At 42.5% G+C, this 13,012-nt stretch overlaps 1 protein-coding gene across 1 annotated transcript in view; it reads right to left on the bottom strand.

The window, feature by feature from the left end:
• The window catches only part of DLC1 (DLC1 Rho GTPase activating protein), a 275,133-nt gene extending 262,409 nt beyond the window's left edge, over positions 1-12,724 (bottom strand). The window contains exon 1 of the mRNA XM_087724698.1: positions 11,729-12,724. Coding sequence (XP_087580824.1) covers positions 11,729-12,724 — 996 coding nt within the window. The remainder of the gene's footprint in view (positions 1-11,728) is intronic.
• Between the last annotated feature and the right edge of the window lie 288 nt (positions 12,725-13,012).

Raw genomic sequence — 13,012 nt, 5'->3', positions numbered from 1 at the left:
AGCCTAGAGATCACAAGGGCTCGAGTGACTGTTGTGAGAGCCTCCCGGTTCAGGTAGGGCCGCAACTGGCGCACCAGGCGAACCTGGGCAAATGCCCCCCTGGTCACAGCCGACAAGTGGTGGTCAAAACTCAGCTGTGGATCCAGGAGGACTCCCAAGTTGCGGACCCTGTCCGAGGGGAATAAATTTTGCCCCCCCAGCCTGATTGGTGGAACGTTAGCCAAATTTTTGGGAGGAAAACACAACAGCCACTCGGTCTTTTCCGGGTTGAGTACCAGTTTGTTAGCTCTCATCCAGTCTTTAACAGCCTCAAGGCCCCGGTTCATCACGTCCACCGCTTCATTGAGTTGGCACGGGGCGGACAGATACAACTGAGTATCGTCCGCATACTGGTGGTATTTTATCCCGTGCCTTCGAATGATCTCGCCCAGCGGTTTCATGTATATGTTAAATAGCAGGGGGGACAGAACCGAACCCTGCGGCACCCCATAGGTTAGGGGCCTCGGGGACGATCTCTCCCTCCCCACCAACACCGACTGCGACCTGTCCGAGAGGTAGGAGGAGAACCACTGTAAAACAGTGCCGCCCACCCCCACCTCCCGCAGTCGTCGCAGAAGGATACCATGGTCGATGGTATCGAAAGCCGCTGAGAGGTCGAGGAGAACCAGGATGGACGCATAGCCTCCATCTCTGGCTCTCCAGAGATCATCGGTCAATGCGACCAAAGCGGTTTCAGTGCTGTAACCGGGCCTGAAGCCAGACTGGAAGGGGTCAAGGTAGTTAGCTTCCTCCAAGGTACGCTGAAGCTGTAAGGCCACCACCTTCTCAACAACCTTCCCCAGAAAGGGGAGGTTGGAGACTGGACGATAGTTGTTAAGAACTGCTGGATCCAAGGACGGTTTCTTCAGGAGGGGCCTCACCACCGCCGCCTTAAGCGCGGTGGGGAGGTGTCCCTCCCGAAGAGAGGCGGTAACAACCGCCTGGATCCAGCCTCGTGTCACCTCTCTGCTGTTGGCAGTCAGCCAGGAGGGACACGGGTCCAGTATGCAGGTGGAGGAACTCACAGCTCGCATAGCCTTGTCCACATCCCCGGAGGCAACATCCTGAAACTCAACCCAGAGATGGTCTACCAAGTTATTCCCCTGTGTCCCGGCTGGATCTGCAGGGGTGGAGTCCAGTTCCGATCGAAACCGAGCAATTTTGTCCGCCAAGAACTGACTATATTCCTCAGCCTTACCCTGCAGGGGGTTCCCCCAACGGCCGATAAGAACTCACATACCTCCCAACGGCCGATAAGAACTCACAGACTGGGCCTCTTCCGGGTGCCGTCGACTGGACAATGCCGGCTGGTGGCCCCTCGGGGGAGAGCCTTCTCTGTAGCTGCTCCGGCCCTGTGGAACGATCTACCCGCAGAGATCTGGACCCTTCCCACTCTCACGGCCTTCCAAAAAGCCACCAAAGCCTGGCTGTTCCAGCAGGCCTGGGGCTGTTGACCCATGAATGAGGTCCAGCCCCCAGCTAAGTCGAGTGTATGGTGGGTTCCTTTTAAATTGTTCTCGTCTTTCCCCCTATTTTTTATTTTGTTTTATCTTGTATTTGTAAGCCGCCCGGAGTCCTACGGGATTGGGCGGCATATAAGCTTATTAAATTACGTCAAATTACGTCAATTCTCTGGAAATCCATTCCTACATCCCATTCAATTTGGGATGGGCACCATTAAAAGGGTATTCATGCCAAATAGTATAGCTAAAAATCTGTAGAGTTCCATTCCCCACTATCCTGTCAGAGCTGAAGAATCTTCTTGGATGAGAAGTGAAAGATCTTCAAAGAAAAAACAAGGAAGTCCAGTTGTCTCCTGAAAAAGAACCTTTATGACTGAGAATCTCCACAGCTATACAATTTGGGATGAACATCCTTTTAATGGTGTGGGAGTAGGAATGGATTTCCAGAGGGGAAAAAAATGCAGACTGTAGGAACCATTAGCATTACTCAGGTGACCCTGACGACACAGATAAACTTTCAAGTGCTTCATGACCCTCTTAAAGGATGCAAATGACCAGCTGTCTGCAAGGAGTATAAATCCTTCCATTCCCCATCATCCAGTCAGAGCTGAAGAAGCTTCTTGGATGAGAAGCAAAATGTCAAAAAACAACAAAGTCCAGTTGCCTGCTGAAAAAACACCTTTGGGACAACCATGACCTGGATGACTGAGAATCTCTACAGACTGTTAATAGGTCTTAATTAATAATGTCTTAATAACAGCAACAGCAGTTAGACTTATATACTGCTTCATAGGGCTTTCAGCCCTCTCTAAGCGGTTTACAGAGTCAGCATATTGCCCCCAACAACAATCTTTTTTACTCACCTCGGAAGGATGGAAGGCTGAGTCAACCCTGAGCCAGTGAGATTTGAACAGCCGAACTGCATAACTGTAGTCAGCTGAAGTAGCCTGCAGTGCTGCATTTAACCACTGCGCCACCTCGGCTCCTTACTACCTAAGGTGGTATTTGGGTCAGTCTTCCGAAACCTAAACCCATTATGCTGTGGAAGGCTGATTTAAGACGGAATACCTAGAAGTCTTCCTCAATATGATGTCCTAGATAAACTTTAGTCGTTTCTTCAGAGGTCCTTTATGAGGGGAAGTCAAAAGTGTTGCTTTCATTCTATGGCACAGCTGCTCCTTTTGCTAACATATAGATTTGCTGAACCTGTAGCCAGCACAGCTGTAGCTCTTCAAAACTTCAGCTAGAGTATTTTGGTCTAGTGAACAGCAGTTCCTTTTAAAGTTTATGCGCTATGTCCCTTCACATGTCTAAGATTGATTGATTTTATTCAAAGCAAAACAGGAAGGAGGAGAGATAGAGACTTGATAGTAAGATTTGAAGAAGGCCAGGCTCCACAGGACAGGCATGAGGAGATTCTAATTTAATTATAAAAATTTAACAGCAGAAGTTTTTAAAAAAGAATATAATGTAGGAAAGTCCTACTTAAGCACTGCCAGAGGTAAGATGAAGCTTAATACAGGAAATGTGAGGGGGTAAGAACGATACCACAATATCGTGGGGGCCGATTCTAGCTTCGATATAAAGCATATCTCGTTAGTATATACTGTATTTTTCAGAGTATAAGACACATCTTTTCCCTCAAAAAAGAGGCTGAAAATCTGGGTGTGTCTTATACACTGAATACAGTTTTTTTTGCCTCCTGAAACCCCACTACTTCACCAAAATGGCTGTGCCTAGCCTCTAGGAAGCTTTCAGAGAGCTCCTGAGTGCTGGGGAGGGCAGAGATGAATGAAAAATGGGCCGTTGTTTGCTCAATTTTGCCCCCCAAACCCCCAGGAGCACTCTATAAGCCTCCTAAAGGCTATGCATGCCCTTTTTTTGACAAAAATGGGCCCTTTTTGCAAAAAACAGGTTGTTTTTTGCTCGCTCCCCCAGAGCACTCTACAAGCCTCCTAAAGGCTATTCACGCCCTTTTTTTTTTGAAAAATAATAATAAAAATGGGCCATTTTGGGGATGTCTGCAGGGTGCAAAGGCTTTTTTTAAAATTTGCATCTTCAAAATCTTGGTGCGTCTTATACTCCGGTGCATCTTATACTCCGAAAAATACGGTACTTCATGTGAATTCCTAGATCTGCAGATTCTAATTTCAATATGATATGAATATCTAGCGCAGTGGTGGGTTGTAGGCGATATGCCCCGGTAGGGGCACACCAGTGCCTGCCAGGACCATTGGGTACTGTTCCCCCGCCCTCCTTACTTGTATTTGAGCTCTTCGGCACTGCTGCGCATGTGCCCAGAGTGTATAGCACCTGCGTGATGCTTCACCGAGCAGCTGGAGCATTGCGAGGTATCCAAGAGCGTCGCAGGAGGTAAGGATGCATGCGTGCGCTGTGCACATGTCCACGTTCATGTGGTGGGATCCAGAATCCACCATGGACCTAGAGCCACTTACGAAGTAGGACTGTAGAATGTCCTGAGATGGGCCTATGCCAAGAAAATTTGGACAGGAAAGACTGGAGAGATGAAAATAAATTCCTGTTATCTTAGGGGTTTTTTCCCCCCGCATGTGCAATTCACCTAAATTTTGTTTTGCTTTCCTAACCAGAGAATTGAGCCAAGCAGGAATGTCCATAAAAAAAAATGAAAAAAAAAATCCTGCGAGAATCCAGAAAAATAATAATCACCCAAGGCAAATATTAATTCAGCTTTATTTGTTGAACTTTTTTCTTCTCGCTTGTCTTTTTTGTTTCCCACTCTGAAATATTTACAGACTCTGACAACAGAAATTAAATAGCAGGGAGGAGGTTTGACTAGGAGTCCTGGAAATGAACAAGCCACATTGAAGGTGACACAATCCGGGAATGGCCTATTCTTAAGTTATGTACTGCTGGCCCACTCTCTTTCCCACTCCTGTGGTTCCATGTGTTGACAGCTAAGACCCAAGAACAAGAATTTTCTAAAGAAATTTTGAAGCATTAAAAATGTGTAGGCCCAATTAGTTCCTGTTAGATGAAATCTTCCAGTTATTACCATATGTAAAGGTAAAAGATCCCCTTGCTTATATGTGCTAGTTGTTCCCAACTCTAGGGGGCAGTGCAGAGGTGGGTTCCTACCAGTTCGCACCGATTCGGTAGAACTGGTTCGTCAAATCTACCGAACCGGTTAGAAGAGGTCCCACCAGTGGACCTGGAAAGCAGGCCACACCTACAGAAAATTTTTTGAAGCCCACCACTCGTCCTTGGATATGATTATTCTACACTATCATGATCATATTGATAAAACTCAGTGCCTCTGTGAAAGGTAAGGATGACTACTGCGTTTGTGGTGCAATCAGAACATTGCGTGTGTTGAAGTTGTTTTAACGCAAACCAAAGATGCCTTTTAAAAAACAAGTTTACATCATATTCTTATGCATGCCAGTGCTGTATGTGAGGTAATTTAAGGTGGTTCTGACAAGTGTCGTCGGCATCTTCATATCTGGTCACATGGGCGGCAAGCCACTCCCACAAAGGAGGCCACACCCACAGAGTAGGTTCGAATAGTTTTTGAAACCCACCGCTGGGGCAGTGTTGATATCCGTTTCAAAGCCAAAGAGCCAGCGCTGTCCGAAGACATCTCCGTGGTCATGTGGGCGGCATGAATAAATGCCGAAGGCACACGGAACCATGTTCCCACCAAAGGTGATTCTTATTTTTCTACTTGCATTTTTTTCATGCTTTCGAACTGCTAGGTTGGCAGAAGCTGGGACAAATATTATAAAAATATTATTTTTTTTACTTTTACCTTTAAAACACTGTATCCTAAAGCTAAGGAGACAGAACACCTCCCTTCCTTTCCATTAACTGTTGATTAATTGGAAAATCCTGATGGCTGAAAACTTCCCAAGAGAAACTTTTGAGAAAAAAAATTCCCAAGAGAAAAACAAAATGTACTTGGGAAATCCTTGTGGAAAATCCCCGCACTGGAAGTCCTTGTGATAATTAAAGTCCGCTATGATTTAAGGGAAATCTTCAGTGATAACAGCATCTACTGTGAAGTAGAAGAAGTGTTGAAAATACTTACAGTCTCTGCCACGTTTGAAAAAAGACCTTTTTTTTTTTTTTTGCAAGTTATCATTCTTTAGAATGGAGGCTGCCATTTTAATGTCATGTTAAAAAGTGACTCCTCTCCTCACAATCCTACATAGAACAAAAGATTGGTCATGGTGAAATTATGTAGCCTATAAACCAGTGTTTTTCAACCTTGACATCTGTTAAGAAAAGTAGACTTCAGCCTAGGGGCCAGTGGTGGGTTTCAAAAATTGTTCGAACCTACTCTGTGGGTGTGGCCTCCTTTGTAGGAGTGGCTTGCCGCCCATGTGACTGGATGGGAGTGGCTTGCCGCCCATGTGACCGGATATGAAGATGCCGACGACACTTGTCAGAACCACCTTAAATTACCTCAGACACAGCACTGGCATGCATAAGAATATGATGTAAACTTGTTTTTTAAAAGGCATCTTTGGTTTGCATTAAAACAACTTCAACACACGCAATGTTCTGATTGCACCACAAACACAGTAGTCAACCTTACCTTTCACAGAGGCACTGAGTTTTATAAATATGAGCATGATAGTATAGAATAATCATATCCAAGGACCAGTGGTGGGTTTCAAAAAAGTTTGGAACCTCTTCTGTAGGTGTGGCCTGCTTTCCGGGTCCACTGGTGGTACCTCTTCTAACCGGTTCAGTAGATTTGATGAACCGGTTCTACCGTATCGGTGCGAACTGGTAGGAACCCACCTCTGCTAGGTGCTGACTGGGAAATTCTACCTTAAAGTTATTGTATATATAGAGGCATAGATCAAAGAGAGGAGTTTGGAAGGCAAGTGAAAAAAAAGCATAGCAATTAAAACATTGAAGCCAGCAAGGGATAATGGATAGATGACGTTTCTTTACACTGTTGTTTTGACTTGTTCCTTCTTTTGCCTATCTTTCTTCAAAGCATAGCAATTAATACATTAAAGCGGGCAAGAGATAATAGATGGATGTTTTTCTTTTCTGTTGTTATCCAGAGTTGATTTTCCTTCTTTCTCTCCCTCTATCTTTTCTCTTTTTTTCCTTTTGTTTTGGTAAGTGGATGACATGATTATAAATTAGACAAGATAGAAAAAGTTTCTCAACAAAGGGTGATATGGTTAAAAGTTAAAATGAATGATTGAAATAAGAGAAAAATGTGTATACATTTTTCATATTATAAGAGAAAATATGGAACAATTGAACAATGATGGATTATAATTGAACACAAGTGTTTATTTACTACATAAATCGATGGAATGTAAGGATTGAGATGAAATTGTTCTGTTTGTATTACAATGTATGGTTCCACCACAAATCCGCGAAGCCCTTATCCGCGGAGACATAAGCGCAAAGACTAATTCACGCCATTCGAAACGCTAAACGCTAAACGCACTCAGCATCCTAAACCTAACCCTAAACCTAACCCTAACCTAACCCTAAACCTAAACCTAAACCTAACCCTAAAACAAACCCCTAAACCTAATCCTAACCCTTACCTTAATTTAAATCCGCTTTCTGCCTCCCTGCTGTTTTAAAGCACCCTTCTGTCGCCGCACTGTTGTCGCGGCGATGATGACACGTGGTGATGACGTCGTGGCTTTAGCGATGCGATTTTATCACCGCTATTTTGACGAGCCCCGTTTTGTTGTGCCACGACAATGTATAACACTCAAGTGCTGCACTGTTCACATATTGATTTGATGTTTTTGTAAAGAATAAAAAAAATAAAAAAACTTGAAAAAAAGTTACCAAGATATGCTGCTCTAAAGGTATCTTGAAAGATTGAGGCAGGAGGAGATTAGGGAATACCTATAGCATTATATATTCGGAACAGGTAGGGGATTAGGAAAAGATAGTCTTAGTGACAAAGAGATGTAACTTCATTCGGGAGCTTTGTTTTCTGAAAGAACAGAGAAATAATCATTTTATATGAGGTGTGTCCAACTTTGGCAATTTTAAGACCTGTCAATTTCAAATCCCAGAATTCCCCAGCCAGCCATGCTGGGCAGTGGTGGGTTCTGAATCCCAACTGGTTTGAACTGGCCCGGCGTCACCCACATGGACGTGCATGATGTGTGCATGCATCATACCTGTCATCAATGCCTCCGTAAGCCTCCACGACGCTCCAGCTGCTCGGCGGGGCATTGCGCAGGTGCTGTATGCGCCATGCGCATGCACAGAAGTGCCAAAGGCATTAAAAGACAGGTAAGGAGCTCGGGTGGGCGGTTGGGCCCTCCAGAGCACCGTACTGAGAACCCCAGTGCTCCAGGCAGGCTCCGGTACGCCCGTACCGGGGTATACCGCCTGCAACCCACCACTGATGCTGTGTGATTAATTCAGGGAGTTGAAGTCTACAAGTCTTAAAGTTGCCATAGTTGGACACCCCAAAAGCATGTGAATTTGCTCCTAAAAATGCCTTCTTTTCATTTAAAATGGATACTTTCATTACTCACAGCGGTGGGTTTCACATTTTGTTACCATGGTTCGCCCCGCGTGTGCCCGCCTGCTTCATCCCTTCTGCGCATGCGCCTGGCCTTCCATGCATGCACCTTGCTCATGCATGCACCTTCTGTGTAGGCGCCCGGCCTCAAAAATGTGCCTAAATAGGATGCATATTCAGGGTGATTTCCGCTACTGGTTTGGGCAAATTGGTCCGAAGTGGCTGAATACCACCTCTGATTACACATATCGGTACTATAGAATTACATGAATTGTTAAAAATAATACAAGATTAAATATTTACATGTACACACACACACACATACATTCAAAAGGAAATAATCAGACAAACTGCAGTAGACATTTTGAACGATTCGTCTACATTTTAAAACCATAATCCAAATTAGCAAAATCCTGGCATGCTTCTAAAGTCATATATAAAGCTGCATTTATTACCATTTTAGGCAGCTGAAACTTAAATATCTCCTGACTTGGGGCATAAGTGTAGTAGTATGATTCTTGGGTCCTCAGTCTAGACAAAACTGGCAGTCTGTAAAATTTATCACCGCCTGCTGTCACAAAAATGTGTCAACATTCAAATTTGCATAAATGTGGTGGTGTAATGGCCTAAAATCATTTCATCAGTAACTGTGTTGTGTTCGGCATTTGTTTTAAATACTTTTCAGATTGTTTGAAATCCATCATTCTTCTATCCAAACATGGCCAAAGTCTGTGGGATAGCATTCCATGCCTTCCAAAGGGACAGAAATAATATTTATGACTGTATTTGCGGATAAAGTCCAAGTACAAATTGCATAGTAATCTAAATAAATTTAACAAGGGTACTACAAAACATAAATTTAAATTAAATCAGCTAGCGTGACAAAACATTTTCCGTTAAGTTCCTTATCCTGTTGACCTCTTTCCCCATTAAAAAAATAATAGCCTCAATTATGTCCTGTCTGCTTTCCATAGATTTTCAGATTTTTCTCATAGGAACCCATTTTTCTTGGTGTTAAAAATACCGTATTAACATCGAGGTTGTCATAAATCACTGTTTATTATCATGTGTTCTTCTCTATATGACTGGCTGAGATATGAATATCCCATCATATATTTAAATAATTTAGGACAGTGATGGTGAACCTTTTTCTTATGGTGTACCAGAATTGCATGTGTGTGCGCTATTGCGGGCGTGCATGCCCACTCAATCTCCCTACCCCCTCCGCATGCGTGCATGACCCCGCCAAGCTCCGGAGACTTTCCTGAAGTTTCTGAACTTCCAGTTGGCCCGTTGGGGCAGTTTTTCACCCTCCCCAGGATTCAGGGAAGCATCAGGAGGCTGGGGAAGGTGAAATACGGTCCCAACTGGCCAACTGGAAATTTGGAAACAATCCATTTCCGGCTTCCGGAGAGCCTTTGGGGGGCCCAAGGGAGGCCATTTCACCCTCCCCAGCCTCCAGAGGCTTTCCTGAAGCCAGGGAGGGCAAAAACGGCCTCCCCTGGCCCTCACGAAGGGCGAAAAATGAACTGATGGTTGCGTTCCACCAAATATGGCTCCCCATGGCACCTGTAGCATGCATGCCATAGGTTCGCCATCACAGATGTAAGATCTTCTTTCTCTGTTGGACAATTCAGGATATGCATTTTCCGAGGGCAACCATTTATCTCCAACTTGTATTATGTGGTGGAGGGGTGGGAGAGTTTGCATTATGACATCACAATGCTCTGTCTACCAACTTCTCCATTTTACTAACCACCGATCTTTTTGTTTTTTATTCCTAAAACATTACATTTCTAGGAATAGATGAGAACATCTTAGGATACTGAAGGAACATTATCTGAAGATCATACAGACCAGAGGTGGAGAACCATGGTCCCTGTGTGGTATGTGTGGACTTCAATTCTGGGAGTTGAAGTCCACACGTCAGAAAGGGGCCATAGTTCTTCACCCCAATAAACTGTAGATCCAGACCAGTATGTACCTTGAAAATAATTTAATAACTAGACTCTGATTTTTTGACTTCAGAAAACATTTGAAACACTGAATAACAAGCTGGTTAAGGTTGTTGGCATGCCACTTGAGTGGATATATGTCTATCGGACAATTATGATGACAATGAAGACTCTTCCAGCAGCAGTTCAACTTATTCAAACTATAAAATCAATTCTGAATTGTGGTTGTCACTAAGAAATACTGAGATTGAACCTGATAGTAGAATTTTAATTTTCCCTTTTCTAATGGATCTACAGTATCTTATTCCATTGATAGCTTTATTTCCAATTAAACAAGTTATTTTAAGCATGCTCATGAAGTCTGAATTTTGTTCTGGATTGGAATGATTGTTTCACTGAACTATATCACCAAACCTTTCTGCCTAGTCCAAGAAAAAACAATAAATAATATCTTTTGAATAATCTATCTATCTATCTATCTATCTATCTATCTATCTATCTATCTATCTATCTATCTATCTATCATCCATCCATCCATCCATCCATCCATTCATCCATCCATCCATCCATCCATCCATCCATCTATCTATCTGCCTAGTCCAGTGGTTGTCAACCTGGTCACTACCTCCCACTAGTGGGCGTTCCAGCTTCCATAGTGTGTGTGGGGGGGGGTAGGGATTTGCTGTAACTCTGCTTTATACATTTTATAAAGTAAAGTTACTTCCCTACTTTATAAATCACCATTACTGTGGAACCGGTGGGCGGTTAGAAAATTTTATTACTAACAGAGATACGAAAGTGGGCGGTAGGTATAAAAAGGTTGACTACCCCTGGCCTTAGTCCAAGAAAAAAACAATAAATAACATATTTTGAATTATCTATCTATCTATCTATCTATCTATCTATCTATCTATCTATCTATCTATCTCTAATCTAATCTATCGACCAATCTACCTACCTACCTACCTACCTACCTACCTACCTACCTATCATCTATCTATCATCTATCTATCTATCTATCTATCTATCTATCTATCTATCTATCTATCATCTATCTATCTATCTATCTATCTATCTATCTATCATCTATCTATCTATCTATCTATCTATCTATCTATCTATCATCTATCTATCATCTATCATCTATCATCTATCATCTATCATCTATCATCTATCATCTATCATCTATCATCTATCATCTATCATCTATCATCTATCATCTATCATCTATCATCTATCTATCTATCTATCTATCTATCTATCTATCTATCTATCTATCTATCATCTATCTATCTATCATCTATCTATCTATCTATCTATCTATCTATCTATCTATCTATTATCTATCTATCTATCTATCTATCTATCTATCTATCTATCTATCTATCTATCTATCTATCTATCTATCATCTATCTATCTATCATCTATCTATCTATCTATCTATCTATCTATCTATCATCTATCTATCTATCTATCTATCTATCTATCATCTATCTATCTATCTATCTATCTATCATCTATCTATCTATCTATCTATCTATCTATCTATCTATCTATCTATCTATCTATCTATCATCTATCACCAACCCACTGATATCTCTCTCTCTCTCTCTCTCTCTCTCTCTCTCTCTCTCTCTCTCTCTCTCTCTCTCCTCCCTCCCTCCCTCCCTCCCTCCCTCCCTCCCTCCCTCCCTCCCTATCATCCACCCACCCACTCACACATCCACCTATCTATCTATCCACGTAAGTCTGGAAAACATGAACTTACCTTTTTTTTCCGCAGGACGACCGGGCAGTCTGTAGGTTGCCGTGTGACCGTTTTATTCTCTAAATCAGATACTCCTGAGACCAAGGGTGCATTCAGAATGCATTCATTCTGAGCATTTGTAAGATTATACATATCCACATTATTATCCTCTGACCAGATGTGAGAACCAGGGGAGTGTGCAAGAGAATTATTGGAATCTCGTACAATCGCATCATTGCTGTGGTGCTGAGAAAACGTATCTTCATCGTGGAATAAAGCACCTTCGTTCTTCTCATGAGGAGCATCCAATTTTTCATATTGTACGGCTGTAGCTCCATGAAATATCTGCTCGTCCAACACACTTTTTTCCACAGGAGGTTCCCAATTTTTTTCTTTTGAGACATCTTTACTTTCATTAGAGTCGTTGTATCCAAGTATGATAACTTCTTCTCTGCTATTGTTTTTCATTGCTCTCTCGTAATGAGAAGTGCTCATTTTTTCAGTTGGGTCAGCTGGATCGCATTGTTTCTTTGCTTCTCCTCTTGAGATGATCTTCACTGAAGGTTCCTCTAAACTCTTCTTTTCAGCTAACAATTTATCTTCAACAGGCATAAACTGGCAATTGATGGTGTCCAATGGGAGGTCCGTGTTCTTGATGCCACCGTTGCCATCATCACTTCCAACAGAAACATTGACTAAAGTTTCCACACTAGTTTCCAGCGAGAGAAATTCTCCTTCTTCTTGGTGATTTTCATTTTCATCTAATTCTTTGGAAACATTGCCGAAAAGCTTTGGGGGGAAGACTACCAACTCTCCAACATGACAGCAATCTGGCAAGGAAGCACTTTTTTCTTTCGGATTTTCACACCAAAGTTCACTCTTTTCCATGCTGGCTTGCAAGTTGTCAACTACTAAGCCATGCCTGCATAAAACATCAGAATCAAGAGATCCAAAATGCAAGCCCATCCATTGGGTCACATGTTCTTCCCAGCTCCTTTTTCTGATTGCTAGAGACATGTCATAGTATTTAACAATTGGTTCTGAAGTGTGACATAATATCCGCTGGAGGAAACATTATGGATTCGATAAACTTTTCCATCCAATGGAATGGCTCTTGCTCTCGCATATCTGCATTTTTTTTAAAAAAAAGATAGAATTCCAGTGTAAGAAGCAATGAAAGCATTCATATATTCCTTAAACTTTTAGGAACAATTGGTTTTGTAGAACAGTTTCAATGGTTTGCAAACAGATATAATCAAGCATATCCTCTTTATTTTGCTCAATGAAGTAAACAGAATGTTATAA

The sequence above is a fragment of the Thamnophis sirtalis genome, unplaced genomic scaffold (assembly GCF_051295495.1).
Source record: "Thamnophis sirtalis isolate CommonGarterSnake01/CBP01778 unplaced genomic scaffold, rThaSir2_p1.2 scaffold_10, whole genome shotgun sequence".
Taxonomy (NCBI): Eukaryota; Metazoa; Chordata; class Lepidosauria; order Squamata; family Natricidae; genus Thamnophis; species Thamnophis sirtalis.
This window is presented reverse-complemented; position numbering and strand designations above follow the sequence as displayed.